Source organism: Heteronotia binoei, chromosome 17 (assembly GCF_032191835.1).
Source record: "Heteronotia binoei isolate CCM8104 ecotype False Entrance Well chromosome 17, APGP_CSIRO_Hbin_v1, whole genome shotgun sequence".
Lineage (NCBI taxonomy): Eukaryota > Metazoa > Chordata > Lepidosauria > Squamata > Gekkonidae > Heteronotia > Heteronotia binoei.
The window spans coordinates 6,330,152-6,346,958 of record NC_083239.1 but is presented as its reverse complement, the minus strand read 5'-3'; the positions used below and the strand labels follow the sequence as shown (position 1 = coordinate 6,346,958).

Here is a 16,807-nt window from a genome sequence, read left to right as displayed (position 1 = left end):
TTGGTAGAAACCATTATCAAGGACAGAATGAGTAGGCACATATATGAACACAAGTTATTGAGGAAGACTCAGCATTGGTTCTGTAAGGAATGATCTTGCTTCACTAACCTATTACATTTCTTTGAGGGGGTGAACAAACATGTGGACAAAGGAGACCCGATAGATGTTGTTTACCTTGACTTCCAGAAAGCTTTTGATAAAGTTCCTCATCAAAGGCTCCTTAGTAAGCTCGAGAGTTATGGAGTAAAAGGACAGGTCCTCTTGTGGATCAAAAACTAGCTAATTAATAGGAAGCAGAGAGTTAATATAAATGGGCAGTCTTCGCAGTGGAGGACGGTAAGCAGTGGGGTGCCGCAGGGCTCAGTACTGGGTCCCATGCTCTTTAACTTGTTCATAAATGATTTGGAGTTGGGAGTGAGCAGTGAAGTGGCCAAGTTTGCAAATGACACTAAATTGTTCAGGGTGGTGAGAACCAGAGAGGATTGTGAGGCACTCCAAAGGGATCTGTTGAGGCTGGGTGAGTGGGCGTCAATGTGCCAGATGAGGTTCAGTGTGGCCAAGTGCAAAGTAATGCACATTGGGGCCAAAAATCCCAGCTACAAATACAAGATGATGGGGTGTGAACTGGCAGAGTCTGACCAAGAGAGAGATCTTGGAGTCGTGGTAGATAACTCACTGAAAATGTCAAGACAGTGCAATTGCAATAAAAACGGCCAATGCCATGCTGGGAATTATAGGAAGGGAATTGAAAACAAATCAGTCAATATCATAATGCCCCTGTATAAATAGATGGTACTGTCTCATTTGGAATACTGTGTACGATTCTGGTCACCGCACCTCAAAAAGGATATTATAGCAAAAAGTCCAGAAAAGGACAACTAGAATGATTAAAGGGTTGGAACACTTTCCCTATGAAGAAAGGTTAAAACGCTTGGGGTTCTTTAGCTTGGAGAAACGTCGACTGTGGGGTGACATGATAGAGGTTTACAAGATTATGCATGGGATGGAGAAAGTAGAGAAAGAAGTACTTTTCTCCCTTTCTCACAATACAAGAACTTGTGGGCATTCCATGAAATTGCAGAGCAGTCGGTTTAAAACGGATAAAAGGAAGTACTTCTTCATCCAAAGGATGATTAACATGTGGAATTCACTGCCACAGGTGGTGGTGGCGGCTACAAGCATAGCCAGTTTCAAGAGGGGGTTAGATAAAGATATGGAGCAGAGGTCCATCAGTGGCTATTAGCCACAATGTGTATATATATGTGTGTATATATATATATATATATATATATATATATATATATATATATATATATATTTTTGGCCACTGTGTGACACAGAGTGTTGGACTGGATGGGCCATTGGCCTGATGCAACATGGCTTCTCTTTATGTTCTTATGTGTACTAACAAAATAGTTTTGCCTCATTTCAAGAAAAAACTTACAACGTGGATTACCTGCGCAAGCCAAAGAATTGTGTACTTGATAAAATGTGTTTGTTCCAAGCTATATGTGGGGTCTTCGATGAGAGCAGTCTGCACCAGAATTTGTGAGCATAAGTCACGTCTGAAAACTCACAAAACTGAGGCGCCTCTCTGCCAGCACTTCCTGGATGCCAAGCATTCCCCAAGTGACTTTAAATTTTTGGTAATAGAGAAATTTGACTCCCATTCATTTGTACATGTGGATATTCATAAAACATCTATTGAAACATGAGTGTTACTGGATACATAGTTTAAAAACAATGGCACCATGGGGCTTGAATCAAAATATGGATTTGTCTGTATTTCTGTGAATCTTTCAATTGTTATTACATTGAATCTGTGTATATTGTATATTTCCTTTATTGATTTGCATTGAATTGTATCCCTTTAACTCTAACATAGTGCACCAAAGTAATGTAATTGATTTGTAGAATACTACTAAAAGTGGATTGGGAGTGATTTGGGTAGGAGGGACGATACCAGTCACGGAAACTGAAGGAACTGCAGTCATAAGAATTTATTGGATTGGTGTTCTGGTCAAGAAATAATAATTCTCTTTAGAAACTTGTTTTCTGGATATCGGTGAAAAAGCTGCCCGCAAATGAGAAAGCTGCGGGGAAGCCCTTGGCTGATGAAGGTGTGTAGCATCAAAGCCGGTCCCCACAGAGTATGGGCTTGCCATTATAAAAAGAAAAAGTTGGGAGAGTACGCTTTGGATACCAATCCCAAAAGCTTAAAGAGACTTTTTGCTATCAGCACTTACGAATGACTTTCTTCGTGTATTGAAAACTCTTTGATATTATTATAGTAATTTGTACTGTGCCACACAGTGTTGAGTCCTTCTGCCTCACAGCTTGCTTTGCAAGGCTTACTCAATCACACAGAAGCTACAGAGCAAAACCTCTATTTTCTCCATTGGCTGAGGCGCCTTCCTTGGGGAGGAAGGGGGGGGAGGCTGAGCTTGCTTTGCAAAGCTCTCTCAATCACACAACAGTGCTACTGAGCTAAGCCTCTCTTCCTTCTGTTGGCTGAGGCTCCTCCCCCTCCTGGTCCCCTAGGGAAGGAAGGAAAGAGCCAGAGCTTCCTTTGCCCAATTCCCCGGATCCCATGGGAGAAATACAAAGAAAGCACTTTTAAGACCAACGAGTGCTAATTTCTTCTTTTTTTTAAAGAAATTTGCCCGTGTCCTTTATAAAGTTTATATCTCTGCTACCTAATCTTAAATAGGTACACACATGACCTGGTCCAGCATTGCCCAGCCTGACAAGGTCTCATTTATGTCAGATCCGGCCCTCATAACAAATGAGTTCGACACCCCTGTTCTAGAGTTTGTTTTTTACTAGATCGGTGGTACTCACTGAGTGGCTCAGGAGCCAAATATGGCTCTTTGACACGCCACCTGTGGTTCTTCTGGACACTTCTTTCCACTGTGCCACCTACCCCATGTTCAAGGAAAGTCAGCAAGGCCATTGGCCCAGTAGGCTGGTGATTTCTACCTTGAACCAGCCACTGGCACAGGACTGGAAGACAGGTAAGCTATGAGCCTCCCTGAGCTGCCGGCCTCACGCCAGGGATGGAAGCAAAGATCCTGTGTCCTCTCCAGCAACTCTGTCCCCCGTCTCTGTGGCGCCTGAGCTCTCATCCCAGGAAAAAGGCAAGCTGGCCACAGTGCAGGTGTTGGTGGTTTAACTCGCCCTTTTCCATTACCAGCTTGGCATCCTGCACTGTCTCTCTCCTGATCTGCTGATTGAAGAGTGAGTGGGAAGACAGAAAGACAGGAGGAAGCCCTTCCCCACCCTCCAGAAACACAAAGGCTGGCTAAGACTCAGCAGTAGTGGAGAGAGACAACCCTACATGCTGAGAAGTACTCTGAGGAAGTTAGAAAGGTCATTCTTATATATTTAATAATCATGGTATGTGTGTGCTTGGGGTGGTAGACAGGGTATACAGTAGTAACATGGCTCTTTTTTTTATATAGTAATTGCAAATGTGGCTCTCCGTGAAACATATGGAAAGTGTATATCAGTGCTGCAATGCTGGGGAAGAGAAGTTTAAACTGTTCTACCTATCATTTGTGCAGTCACAGATCCTTCTGTGCCATACTCCTTTAAGCCTGAGGAGGCAAAAAAGATTCTGACTGTGTTTTTCACCTACTGGGTTTTAAAGCAGCTCAGAGAAGAGGCATTTTTGATCAGGGAAATAGTTTGACTAAAAAGATAACCCCTTCCCCAGCCCTATGGTCCTGATCTATTCCCCCCTCCCTCCCATAGTCACCGTTAATGGCCAAAGTACACATTTGGTGTTCCTATGTGTGCTGTTGGATGGTTTACCTTTTACAAGGCCGCAGTCCTGATCAACCGCTGTCTTCCTGCCATGGGAGAGAGAAGACCGAGTGGATTATTGCACAGAGGATTCAGAAAGCCCCTTCCCTGCCCGCACATGGCGTAATAATACAATACTGATTTGTGTATGAACGCCACTTCTAAATTTCAGTGTGCAGAAGCCCACAGGGCTGCTGAGTGACATCCAAACAGTTTGCACCCAGGGTGCAATAAAATAGACAATGCCTTGTGCACATTTGGGGCATGAAATGCAATGTATTCCTTAATGGCTGCCCAATGGTTCTTGCATCCTTATTTTTAAATGGGGTTGGGGGCAATCTGCTTGTGGTGAGAATCTTCATGGAGGTAACTGCAGTTTAGGTCTAGTGTGATGTGGGCTCACAAAGCATATGCTCCCGAGAGAAATGTCACAATGTGTCTTCTTCCTATGCTACACTGTTTGTCTCCACCTGCAGAAGTGAGGTGGTTAGCAATCAGAAATGGTGCATTCTCAGTAATGGCACCTTGCCTTTGGAATGCCCTCCCACCTGAAGATCATGTGACACCTGCTTTACTGTCTTTTAGTTACAAACCCAAGACATTTCTTTTACTCAGGCTTTTAACTGAGGGGTTCTCTCTTTCTAAGGTGTTTTATGGCCTGCTTTTAGTCCGAGAACTGTTTGGCAGATAGTGTTTTAAGCTATTAAATCTTGTTTCGTGCTGTTTTTATATTTACACACACCATTCTTATTGTTTGTTTTAACATTAATAATTCGTTTAAAATGATTTTATTGTACTGTTTTTACTTTGCGAGTTGCTTTGAGCAGGTCCCTATAGAGATGGCATGTAAACTTTACAAATAAATCAATATCAGCCTCTTTGTGGAGACTTTTGGGGTTGAATCCTCCTTTGCTCCAAATTTGGTATTCCTCTTGTGTTCATGTCAGCAGGAGGTTCTAAGAAGGATGCACAGTGCTCCTTGTGAAGTCTCCCTCCTGCCAAGGAGATTCCCCCTTGCATCTGCTTGCCCAAGGAAGGGGAAATTTGCTTACCTCTTCTTAAGGCAAAGGAAAGCCAGCAGCAGTAGGGCAGAGGAAATGAGCACAAAGCCCCCAATCAGCAACATCACCAGTAGTGGAGGACCTGGATAAAAGAAGAGAGGTGTTAGAAAAAAATGGAAAATCCTAGAGTTCTGTTCCAGGCCATTAAAACAGCATGTATAGGCTTCCCAATCCCCAGGTCCCAGCGAGGGATCCCCTTGTTTTACAGGCTCCCCTCCTCCCCCAGCCAGCTGGCCAGCGGGGGAAGCTCCACCCCCACAGCCATTATGCACCTCCAGGAACGATTCCCATAGGGAATGATGGGGAATTGATCCATGGGTGTCAGGGGCTCTGGGAAGGCTGTTTTTTCTGTATAGCATCTAGTGCCTCCCCCAAAATACCTCCCAAGTTTCAAAAGGATTGGACCAGGGGGTCCAATTCTATGAGCCCCAAAAGAAGGTGCCCCTATCCTTCATTATTTTCTATGGAAGGAAGGCATTCTAAAAGGTGTGCTGTCCCTTTAAATGTGATGGCCAGAACTCCCTTGGAGTTCAATTATGCTTGTCACACCTTTGCTCCTGGCTCCGCCCCCAAAGTCTCCTGGCTCCACCCCCAAAGTCTCCTGGCTCCACCCCCAAAGTCCCCAGATATTTCTTGAATTGGATTTGGCAACCCTAAGCATGTAGCAAATAGGAATTAAAACCTAATATTAAGGAGTTGCCTGATTACCTACTGGGCACAAGTCTCATTAATTCTATGCTTCAGATCTGTGTATCAACACTGTAAATCAAGTTGTTTGGTCTAGAATAATGTCCTGATGTTCTAATATTTTTTTTAAACTGGGATAGTGGTAGGGGGTAGTGGACGAAAAGTTAAGAACCATAGAATGAAACCCCTCTCCGGTGCACGTATTTTTCTAAGTCTTCAGCCCCCTTGGAAACCATGGTGACTGGGTCGTGGAACAAGTTTAAAACTCTAAAGAATGTAAAATGGGAAATATTGGTTGGTTTGTATAACTTGCAAGGTTTTCCACAAATTTGTATTCAGGTGTCTGTTATTTTGGGTTGTTGTTTTTTTTAAAAAAAAATCAGATCAACCAGATTTATTCATTGCATATTCTGCTTCCCAAATACTTTATGCATCAAAGTGAAACGCAATTATTCCTATGATTCTATACACGTGTCAGAGATGGTTTAGGGCTCGGCTGATCCTGCATCGAGCCGAGCATCGTACTAGATGGCCTGTTTGGACCCTTCCAACTCCGCGATTCTATAATTCTGTACAAAGTAATGGAACTCGATTTGTTTGCAGGCTGTCAGGGATATGACATCTAGAAATCATGTCCAGCTGTAGAACATCCCATTCTAAGCTTGGAGGGGTTTAACTCTATGTACAATAGCACAGTTGGCTGTGAACATTTGCCAGTGCCCATGCATTGCTCACTCTCAAGTTTCTGAACCCATGTGGAATCTACTGAGTCAGTTGGATCCTCATAAATTATCTGTTTGCCATTTAAAATGATGTAAAATATCGATTTGCCTTGGACAGCACTTCTGCTAAACCTTGAAATGCCCCTTATGGATCTTGGGTCCTGGTCCTGATATAGCTTCTACTGGGCCCTGTGGACCTCTTGTCTCTCTCTGGCCCCGAGGTTACCTGACCTCTGGCCTGTCTCGGACTTCTCTACCCTGCTTGACCAGGCTTGGATTTGATGCCGGCTATGTATACATTCAGGACTGGCTGGGTATATTTGATTTAATGTTCAAGGCAAGGGAAATGACTGGTGAGAAATATAAATCTATCCTAAATATAAATATATAATATAAATCTAGCCGAACAGGAAAGGGTGCTCATCAGCATGTGTCTAACTAGGCACAGGAGATAGTGGTGTCTTTGTAAGCCAGATGTAGTCACAGGGTTGTATCATGTTGCACCCCTGAGTGAGCGATGTGTGAGAGATGCTGCTATCCATGCTTGTGAATTGCAGTACACAGAACACTTTGCAGTTCTGTGTTGAGTAGGGTTGCCAATCCCCAGGTGGGGGCAGGGGATCCCCCTGTTTGGAGACCCTCTCCCCGCTTCAGGGTCGTCAGAAAGCGGGGGGAGGGGAGGGGAATGTCTGCTGGGAACTCTATTATTCCCTATGGAGATTTATTCCCATAGAAAATCATGGAGAATTGATCTGCGGGTATCTGGGGCTCTGGGGGGGCTGTCTTTTGGGGTAGAGGCACCAAATTTTCAGTATAGCATCTAGTGCCTCTCCCCAAAATACCCTCCAAGTTTCAAAAAGATTGGACCAGGAAGTCCAATTCTATGAGCCCAAAAAGAAGGTGCCCCTATCCTTCATTATTTCCTATGGAAGGAAGGCATTGAAAAGGTGTGCCGCCCCTTTAAATGTGAGGGCCAGAACTCCCTTTGGAGTTCAATGATGTTTGTCACAGCCTTGATCTTGGCTCCACCCCTAATGTCTCCTGGCTCCACCTCCAAAGTCCCCAGATATTTCTTGAATTGGACTTGGCAACCCTAGTGTTGAGTGACTCTTTAGATGGACTGGTTTAAGTGTTTGAGGTGGTGTACCAAAACTAATTTTGAAAACCACATCAAAACCATTAAATATGGCCAGGTTTTGTAGCTAATGAAGCTAAATTACCTATATACTGTTAGCCGGTTGTGACCCCTATTTGCTGCTAGCGAAATCTGCAGATCAGGGCAACATGGAGATTTTTCTGCAAAACTTTGGGCACTCCCCAGGTTTGCATAAAAATCGAAAAATTTTTTAAAAAATTATCTATACGGGGAGTTTAAATCTCCCCAAAAGTAAAGTAGCGTCCTCTGCAAGTGCAGAGAAGCACTTCCCCCAGACAGTCAGTGGCATGACAAGGGACCCATGCTGAGTTCAGCAGTACTGCAGTCTATATGACCACCCCAGGTTTCTGTCACATGTGTAGACCATGCCTGAGGTTCTCTAGCACAGGGGTCCCCAAACGTTTTGAGCCTGTGGGCACCTTTAGAATTTTGACAGAATATTATGTCCTGTGGCACAGAATGTTAAAGCTGCAGTACTGCAGTCCTAAGCTCTGCTCACGACCTGAGTTTGATCCCGGCAGAAGCTGAGTTCAGGTAGCTGTCTCCAGGTTGACTCAGCCTTCCATCCTTCTGAGGTCGGTAAAATGAGTACCCAGCTTGCTGAGGGTAAAGTGTAGATGACTGGGGAAGGCAATGCCAAACCACCCCTTGAAAAGTCTGCCGTGAAAATGCCATGATGAAATGTCACCCTAGAGTCGGAAATGACTGCTGCTTGCACCTTTTATGATGGACACAGCCACAAAATGGCTTCCACAGGAGGTGGATCCAGCCACACAATGGTTGCAGCAGCTTACCTTCTGTCACACAATGAAGATCCTTGTGCCGCGGTGGCATTTTCTGCCAAAGCAGCATTTCAAAAAAATCTGCACAGCCAATTGAATTTTCCCACTCAATGCACAGCAGCCAAGAAGGTCTGAGCGCCTGCTCCGGCTGCAACGCCACTGAGAATGTTCTCCGCAGCTGAGAACGAAACGTCTGGATGGAAAACTTTCTCCAGTAGAACACGGCACTTGATCCCAAAAGATTCTACAAACCCTAATTGAATTTTCAATGGCCAATCAGAAGGCTTGCTGGGCAAAAGCCCCACCTGGCCCCATCCACTTTCTAAAAACAGTTTGCAGGCACTGTGGGATCCCTGCATTAGCAGGACATGTCAGAGCTCACACCAGGGTGTTTCTGCACACAGCCCCTGTGCCTGGTGTTCCCCAGACAGTATTCACAGGTGCTATTCAGAAGGCTGGCCAACAAGCTTTATATCAAACGTCAGTAAAAGAAAATGCTTAAACTGGAGCCCGAACGAGTTGTAGGAAGGGTATGCCACAACCCAGGAGCCATTTTGGTGTAGTGGTTAAGTGTGCGGACTCTCATCTGGGAGAACTGGGTTTGATTCCCCTCTTCTCCACTTGCAGCTGCTGGAATAGCCTTGGGTCTGCCATAGCTCTTGCAGAGGCTATCCTTTAAAGGGCAGCTTCGGTGAGAGCTTTCTCAGTCCCACCTACCTCACAGGGTGTCTGTTGTGGGGGAAGAAGATAAAGGCGATTGTAAGTCGCTCTGAGTCTCTGATTCAGAGAGAAGGGCGGGGTATAAATCTGCAGTCGTCTTCTTCTTCAGAGCCCCAGAAAAAAAAAGACCCTGGCTCTCGTAGCCTTTATTTCAAACCATAGAAATCTACGGAGTAGGACTGCCGATGAAACTCTTAATTACTGGAGACATTCTTCTGGGAGTAAGTGGTCCTTCAGGTACCCTGATTCTGGGCCACGTAGGGCTGTTAGGACGTGGTGACTATTTGTGCAAGTGGCGTTTTGCATGCCTGTGTGTGTTCTGCGTCTGGTAGAAGTCCACTCCTGCCTGAGATTTGCAATTTAGGAAGCATTCCTTGACTGCAGGGGAGAAGGCAACACCAGCACTACCACTCTGACCACTAGAAACAGCTCTTTCTTAGAAACAGAATTTGGGAAGCACTTACCTGTTTTCTCAGAATTGATTACTATTCCAGGGTTTGGAGTGAAAACGGCTGGAATGCTGGTCAGGATGGGGAGTTCCTTGGGGCCACTGTGGACTGCAAAAATGGGGTTTCGTGAGAACTCTTAACACGCTCTGCCTCAAGCACTTGGGAGTGGGCTACGGACTTGGCCCAGGTAAGCATTGTCATGACACAGTCTTGCTTGGATCTTGCACCTATCGTGGTTTTGGTTGCTGCTGTCAATAAATACTTTACAGCTAAGCAAACAAAGGTGACAAATCTAGTGCAGTACCCTTAACAACACATTACGCAGCTGGAAAACACATTTTTTTTAGATGGTTTGGGTTGACATTATGAACATCTGAAGCTGCCTTATACTGAATCAGACCCTCGGTCCATCAAAGTCAGTATTGTCTACTCAGACTGGCAGCGGCTCTCCAGGGTCTCAAGCTGAGGTTTTTCACGCCTACTTCCCTTTTTAGTTGGAGATGCCAGGGATTGAACCTGGGACCTTCTGCTTCCCAAGCAGATGCTCTACCACTGAGCCACCATCCCTCCCCTGCTCTCCAGGGCCTCAAGCTGAGGTTTTTGACACCTATTTGCCTGGACCCTTTTTTGGAGATGCCAGGGATTGAACCTGGGACCTTCTGCTTACCAAGCAGATGCTCTACCACAGAGCCACCGTCCCTCCCCTTAAGCCAGGACTGTCTACTCAGACTGGCAGCGGCTCTCCAGGGTCTCAAGCTGAGGTTTTTCACGCCTACTTGCCTGGACCCTTTTTAGTTGGGAGAGGCCAGGAATTGAACCTGGGACCTTCTGCTTACCAAGCAGATGCTCTACCACTGAGCCACCGTCCCTCCCCAAACATATGAACATATGAAGCTGCCTTATACTGAATCAGACCTTTGGTCCATCAAAGTCAGTATTGTCTACTCAGACTGGCAGCGGCTCTCCAGGGTCTCAAGCTGAGGTTTTTCACGCCTACTTGCCTGGACCCTTTTGAGTTGGAGATGCCGGGGATTGAAAGCCAGCTCCAGCTTGACTTGACCTTGGTGGCCTGGGAGAGGACCAGGTAGAGAATGGGACATACTGCTTACTCCCACTGGCAGCATCTCTTCAGATGTTAGGGAAAGGTTTTCTCCAGCCCTGTTCTGTAACTTAATGCAGGGGAAACAACTCAGGAACTTTAGCATCAGGTTCTTTTCTTCTGTCCCTCTTATAGCCCTGTTTTACTTTCTCCTCCATCTTTGTTCCTCAATTACACTCTGATTCCCCCCCTCCCCCCCATGTAAAGGTTCCTAGTCTTTCCAGCAACCTGGTTTCCCCAATGGGACAACCTTCTAAACTGCAAAAATGAAACAGCTTGCAAAATAGCTATTTAAACACAATACCCTGCTACTGGAGATCCTTCTAATCAGAGGTGCTGGGAAGAGAACGGAATACTTCAGTGTACAAAGTATGCGCTCTACCTGAGCTATGGCCATTCCTGGCTTCAGGGTTTGAGTGGCCCTTGAGTAAAGTGCCCTTGGGGAGCCTCCACTTGCTCACTCCTGGGCTGGACCTAGTCATACCTGCTGCCCAGAGGAACAGAAGAAGAATTGCAGATTTATACCCCGCCCTTCTCTCTGAATCAGAGACTCAGAGCAGCTCACAATCTCCTTTCCCTTCCTCCCCCACAACAGACACCCTGTGAGGTAGATGAAGATATTGGATTTATATCCCGCCCTCCACTCCGAAGAGTCTCAGAGCGGCTCACAATCTCCTTTCCCTTCCTCCCCCACAACAGACACCCTGTGAGGTAGATGAAGATATTGGATTTATATCCTGCCCTCCACTCCGAAGAGTCTCAGAGCGGCTCACAATCTCCTTTACCTTCCTCCCCCACAACAGACACCCTGTGAAGTGGGTGGGGCTGGAGAGGGCTCTCACAGCAGCTGCCCTTTCAAGGACAACCTGTGCCAGAGCTATGGCTGACCCAAGGCCATTCCAGCAGGTGCAAGTGGAGGAGTGGGGAATCAAACCCGGTTCTCCCAGATAAGAGTCCGCACACTTAACCACTACACCAAACTGGCTCTCCAAGCAGGGGAGGTGAACAAGCAGGGAGCTGCTACTGCCCTTTCATTCCTTGCCCCCGTTTCTCCCTGCTTCCTCAAAGACGGAGGCAGCTCTGCAGGTACAGTAGACAGTGGGGTCCCTGCAGAGAGGTGGACCTTGGTAGTTGACAAAGGATGCTGAGCCCTGATGCAGGCTCTGGTCTTCCCCTCCAGAGGAAATGCAGCTGTTCAGACAACATTCAGGAATGTTGAGCAACAGCTGGCAGAAATATGTCTGACTCCTGCACTTCCTACTGTAGTTTTGGAGTGATTCAATGTCTATCCGATCATCCATAAGCCCCACAGAGACGACCATGCTGATCCCAGGGCTAATTGTCGCTAGTCCAAACAGTGTGGGTGGTGAAGTCTAGAAAACAAAACATCCACTTGACTCATTGTCTCTTTCTTGTGCTACCTTCCCCTCCCTGCTTTCTCCCTGCATAGTTGTGTTAATGGGAGGAAATGATTCTTTGTGGGTAGCTTACGATAAAGGATATGACTACATGTGAGACTCAAAACATTTGTTGCTTTAGTGGGCCTTCAATGATAATGATAAACCTTCATCAAACAGAATGCATATTTGTATGACAAATGTCTCTTCTCTGCTCTTTGTTCTGCATTACCAAGCACAACTACCCCTGCCCCAGGTGGTTTTAGTCTTATATGAAAGCATCTGAAGCATAACAATCCTTGGTGATTCAAAGTAAGACACTTCCAAGAAGGAGACCACGTCATCCACTTTGAAAGAACTGAAGTCCTTTCTACCATCTCACATTATCATACCCGCCTGAACAGAGAAGCTATTGAGATTTACAAACACCAGCACAATTTTAACAGAAAGGAAGAAGGCATTTTCATCCACCAATCTTGGTACCCAGCTCTGCAAAACACCCTACAGACTATAAATTGCAGAAAGTCTCAGAACAACCAGCAAATTCCACAGAACAATCAGCACAGTCAACAACCATCTTCCTTATCTTCAAACCCCTTACAACCCTCCCAGCAATTAACACAGAACAATGGTCACATTCAACAGCCAGTTTCCTTATCACTACCCTTCCAGGAAGCCCCACCAAACAATGGGCACATCCACAAACCAATTGCCCTTTCACCACACCCCCTCCAGCCTAGAAATAGCAGCTCTCCAGCAGCCCTGGCCCCACTCAATGCACAGCAGCCAAGAAGGTCTGAGCGCCTGCTCCGGCTGCAACGCCACTGAGGATGTTCTCCGCAGCTGAGAACGAAACATCTGGAAGGAAAACTTTCTCCAGTAGAACACGGCACTTGATCATGAAAGATTCTACAAACTCTAACAAAGTAAGACACATGCAAGGCTCATATTTGCATATTTGAGACATATCCTCATCTTCCTTTATACACTGAAGTGTGGACAATCGTGCCTCCAGTCCCTGTATCTTTTCCTCCAGCAGGGCCACTAACTTACACTTGCTGCAAGTGTAATTTGTGCTACTCTCAGGTAGAAATACAAACATCTCACAGTCTTTAAATGTCACTGCCTCTGCTCCCTCACCAGCCATACTGCTGCAATCCATTTCAAAAATTTCTTTCTCTTCATTTCTCTTTAAATCTCACTACCCATTGCCACTTAAAACTACTTTTGAGTAACTACCCACCTTTCTACAGAACCCCTAAGCTAGAACCCCTCCAGGCCAAGAGCCACAGGCCATGAGCCCTTTGGCTCGCGCCTCTGGCAAGGATGAGCCTTGCAAATTGGATGAGATACTTCTATAGCAGATTGCAAAGTTCTCCAAGGTCGTTTTCACACTCACCTCCAGCCGGCGCGACCCCCCTCTTCACCGCGCAGGATCTGCGCGGATTTCGCACTAAATGCCGCGGAGCAGCCTTTTGCGCCGGAAACTCCCGTCGCAAAAGCCGCTCAAACGTAAATCGCCAAAAAGCAGTTTGGCGTTTGCGCGGCTTTTGCGACGGGAGTTTCCGGCGCAAAAGGCTGCTCCACGGCATTTAGTGCGAAATCCGCGCAGATCCTGCGCGGTGAAGAGGGGGGTCGCGCCGGCTGGAGGTGAGTGCGAAAACGACCCAAGAGAAGGGATACAGTGATCATGGAAGATTTCAATTACCCAGACATCTGTTGGAAGTCCAACTCTGCTAAAAATGAAAAGTCAAATAGATTCCTGACCTGTCTTGCTGACAACTTCCTTTTTCCAGAAAGTGAAGAAGGAAACAAGGGGATCTGCTATCTTGGATCTGATTCTCACCAACAAGGAAGAATTGATGGAAGAAGTGGAAATAGTGGGCACCCTGGGCAGTAGTGACCATGTGATTTTGGAATTTACAGTCTTAGGGAAGGGAAAAGCTATACGTAGTCAGACTTATAGGTTGGACATCAGAAAGGCAAACTTTGATAAACTTAGAACTATGATGGGTAAAATCCCATGGTCAGAGATACTTAGGAGGAAGGGGGTTCAGGAGGGGTGGGAGTTTCTTAAAAGCGAAATACTGAAAGCGCAATCACAGGCGATTTAGGGGGAAGTGTTTGTGAGTTTCCTGCATTGTGCAGGGGGTTGGACTAGATGACCCTAGAGGTCCCTTCCAACTCTATGATTCTATATCGTTCTGTCTTTCAGAACCAGACCACCTCCTTATGGTTTAGGTCAGGGGTTCCCACCCTTGTGGGCACTCTTGGAATTTTGTTGTCAACACCATAACATGAGGGGTTGTGGCTTAACAAAGTTTTACTCAAGATATAACCTTTCATGTGCAAGCACACTGTCTCCATGTTTTAGAGGCCTGTAGGTGAGATGCCCTCCAGTGGCCCTTCCATAAGTACATCATAATCATGCCTCATAGTCCTCTACTCCAGCGGCTCCCAACCTTTTTGGCACCAGGGACTGGTTTTGTGCAAGACAATTTTTCCACGGACTGTTGTGTGTGGCAGGTGCTAGGTGTTTTGCTGCCCCCAGGCTGCCACCCCACCATGCCCCATCCCTGCCCCCCCCATGAGGGTCTTTAAATCTTCGTTCGCGAAGCCAAGCCGAGAGAGAGAGAGAGAGGTGAAGATTGCTGCCATGCTGCCCCTTCCACCCACCCAGGATCCAGGTGGATGAAAGAGGTGGTACTTGAAAGCGAGGCCCACTGCCTCTTTCATCTGCTCAGGTCCCAGGCAGGTGAAAGGGGTGGTGCAGTGCCTCTGCCTCACTCTGCAGCTCGGTTGCTAACAGGCCATGGACCGGTACCGGTCCACAGCCCAGGGGTTGGGGACCCCTGCTCTACTCCTATCAGCCCCTATAGCATACTTGAGCTATTTACAATTTGCTCTGTGGTCAGCAAGTCAGGACGAAAGGAAGCTAGAGAGTTATTGCTCCATTTCCTCCGTCCCACCAGGAAATGAAAGATCCTGTAGGGCGATCTTCCATTTCTTGGTGGGAGAGAAAAGGCATAAGAACATAAGAGAAGCCATGTTGGATCAGGCCAACGGCCCATCAAGTCCAACACTCTGTGTCACACAGTGGCAAAAAATTTTATATACACACATACACTGTGGCTAATAGCCACTGATGGACCTGTGCTCCATATCTTTATCCAAACCCTTCTTGAAGGTGGCTATACTTGTGGCCGCCACCACCTCCTGTGGCAGTGAATTCCACATGTTAATCACCCTTTGGGTGAAGAAGTACTTCCTTTTATCCGTTTTAACCTGTCTGCTCAGCAATTTCATCGAATGCCCACATGTTCTTGTATTGTGAGAAAGGGAGAAAAGTACTTCTTTCTCTACTTTCTCCATCCCATGCATTATCTTGTAAACCTCTATCATGTCACCCCGCAGTCGACGTTTCTCCAAGCTAAAGAGTCCCAAGCATTTCAACCTTTCTTCATAGGGAAAGTGCTCCAGCCCTTTAATCATTCTAGTTGCCCTTCTCTGGACTTTCTCCAATGCTATAATATCCTTTTTGAGGTGCGGCGACCAGAACTGCACACAGTACTCCAAATGAGACCGCACCATCGATTTATACAGGGGCATTATGATACTGGATGATTTGTTTTCAATTCCCTTCCTAATAATTCCCAGCATGGCGTTGGCCTTTTTTATTGCAAACGCACACTGTCTTGACATTTTCAGTGAGTTATCTACCAAGACCCCAAGATCTCTCTCTTGTTCAGTCTCTGCCAGTTCACGCCCCATCAACTTGTATTTGTAGCTGTGATTTTGGCCCCAATGTGCATTACTTTGCACTTGGCCACATTGAACCGCATCTGCCACGTTGACGCCCACTCACCCAGCCTCAACAGATCCCTTTGGAGTTCCTCACAATCCTCTCGAGTTCTCACCACCCTGAACAATTTAGTGTCATCCGCAAACTTGGCCATTTCACTGCTCACTCCCAACTCTAAATCATTTATGAACAAGTTAAAGAGCATGGGACCCAGTACCGAGCCCTGCGGCACCCCACAGCTTACCGTCCTCCACTGCGAAGACTGCCCATTTATACTCACTCTCTGCTTCCTATTACTCAGCCAGTTTTTGATCCACAAGAGGACCTGTCCTTTTACTCCATGACTCTCAAGCTTTCTAAGGAGCCTTTGATGAGGAACTTTATCAAAAGCTTTCTGGAAGTCAAGGTAAACAACATCTATCGGGTCTCCTTTGTCCACATGTTTGTTCACCCCCTCAAAGAAATGTAACAGGTTAGTGAGGCAAGATCTTCCCTTGCAGAACTCATGCTGAGTCTTCCTCAATAACCCGTGTTCATCAATGTGCCTACTCATTCTGTCCTTGATAATGGTTTCTACCAATTTCCCCGGTATTGAAGTCAGACTGACTGGCCTGTAATTTCCCGGATCTCCTCTGGAGCCTTTTTTAAAGATGGGGGTGACATTTGCTACCTTCCAGTCCTCAGGAACGGAGGCAGATTTCAATGAAAGATTACAGATTTTTGTTAGAAGATCCACAAGTTCAACTTTGAGTTCTTTCAGAACTCTCGGATGTATGCCATCCGGACCCAGTGACTTATTAGTTTTTAATTTGTCTATCAGTTGTAGGACCTCCTCTAAGCTAGGCAGCTAAGCATGATTCTCTCACTGCCCCCCACTAGCATCCTGCTTGTCAGGAAATTAGTGTTCATCCTAGAAGCCACTGCAGCATCACAATCTCTCAGTTCTTGGTGGGAGAGTCTCCAAGGAGTGCAGTGTGACGCTTACATGAGAGCCACTCTCCACTGCCTCCAAAATGGGAGATCATCCCAGAGCAACATTCTGTTGTAAGGTGGGATCAGAAAGGCCAAGCCCCTTTGCTTGGCTGCAGATGTGGGCTATCTCCTGATGCTAGCCTTGATGTGGCTGCT

The 16,807-nt window shown here is 46.3% G+C and overlaps 1 protein-coding gene across 1 annotated transcript in view; it reads right to left on the bottom strand.

Annotated features, from left to right (window-relative positions):
- Positions 1-16,807, bottom strand: part of LOC132586458 (discoidin, CUB and LCCL domain-containing protein 1-like) — a 90,144-nt gene that overhangs the window by 14,108 nt on the left and 59,229 nt on the right. The window contains exons 11-13 of the mRNA XM_060258538.1: positions 9,397-9,489; positions 4,857-4,947; positions 3,778-3,851 (exon numbers count right to left, since the gene is read on the bottom strand). Of these exons, the coding sequence (XP_060114521.1) occupies positions 3,778-3,851; positions 4,857-4,947; positions 9,397-9,489 (258 nt within the window). The remainder of the gene's footprint in view (positions 1-3,777; positions 3,852-4,856; positions 4,948-9,396; positions 9,490-16,807) is intronic.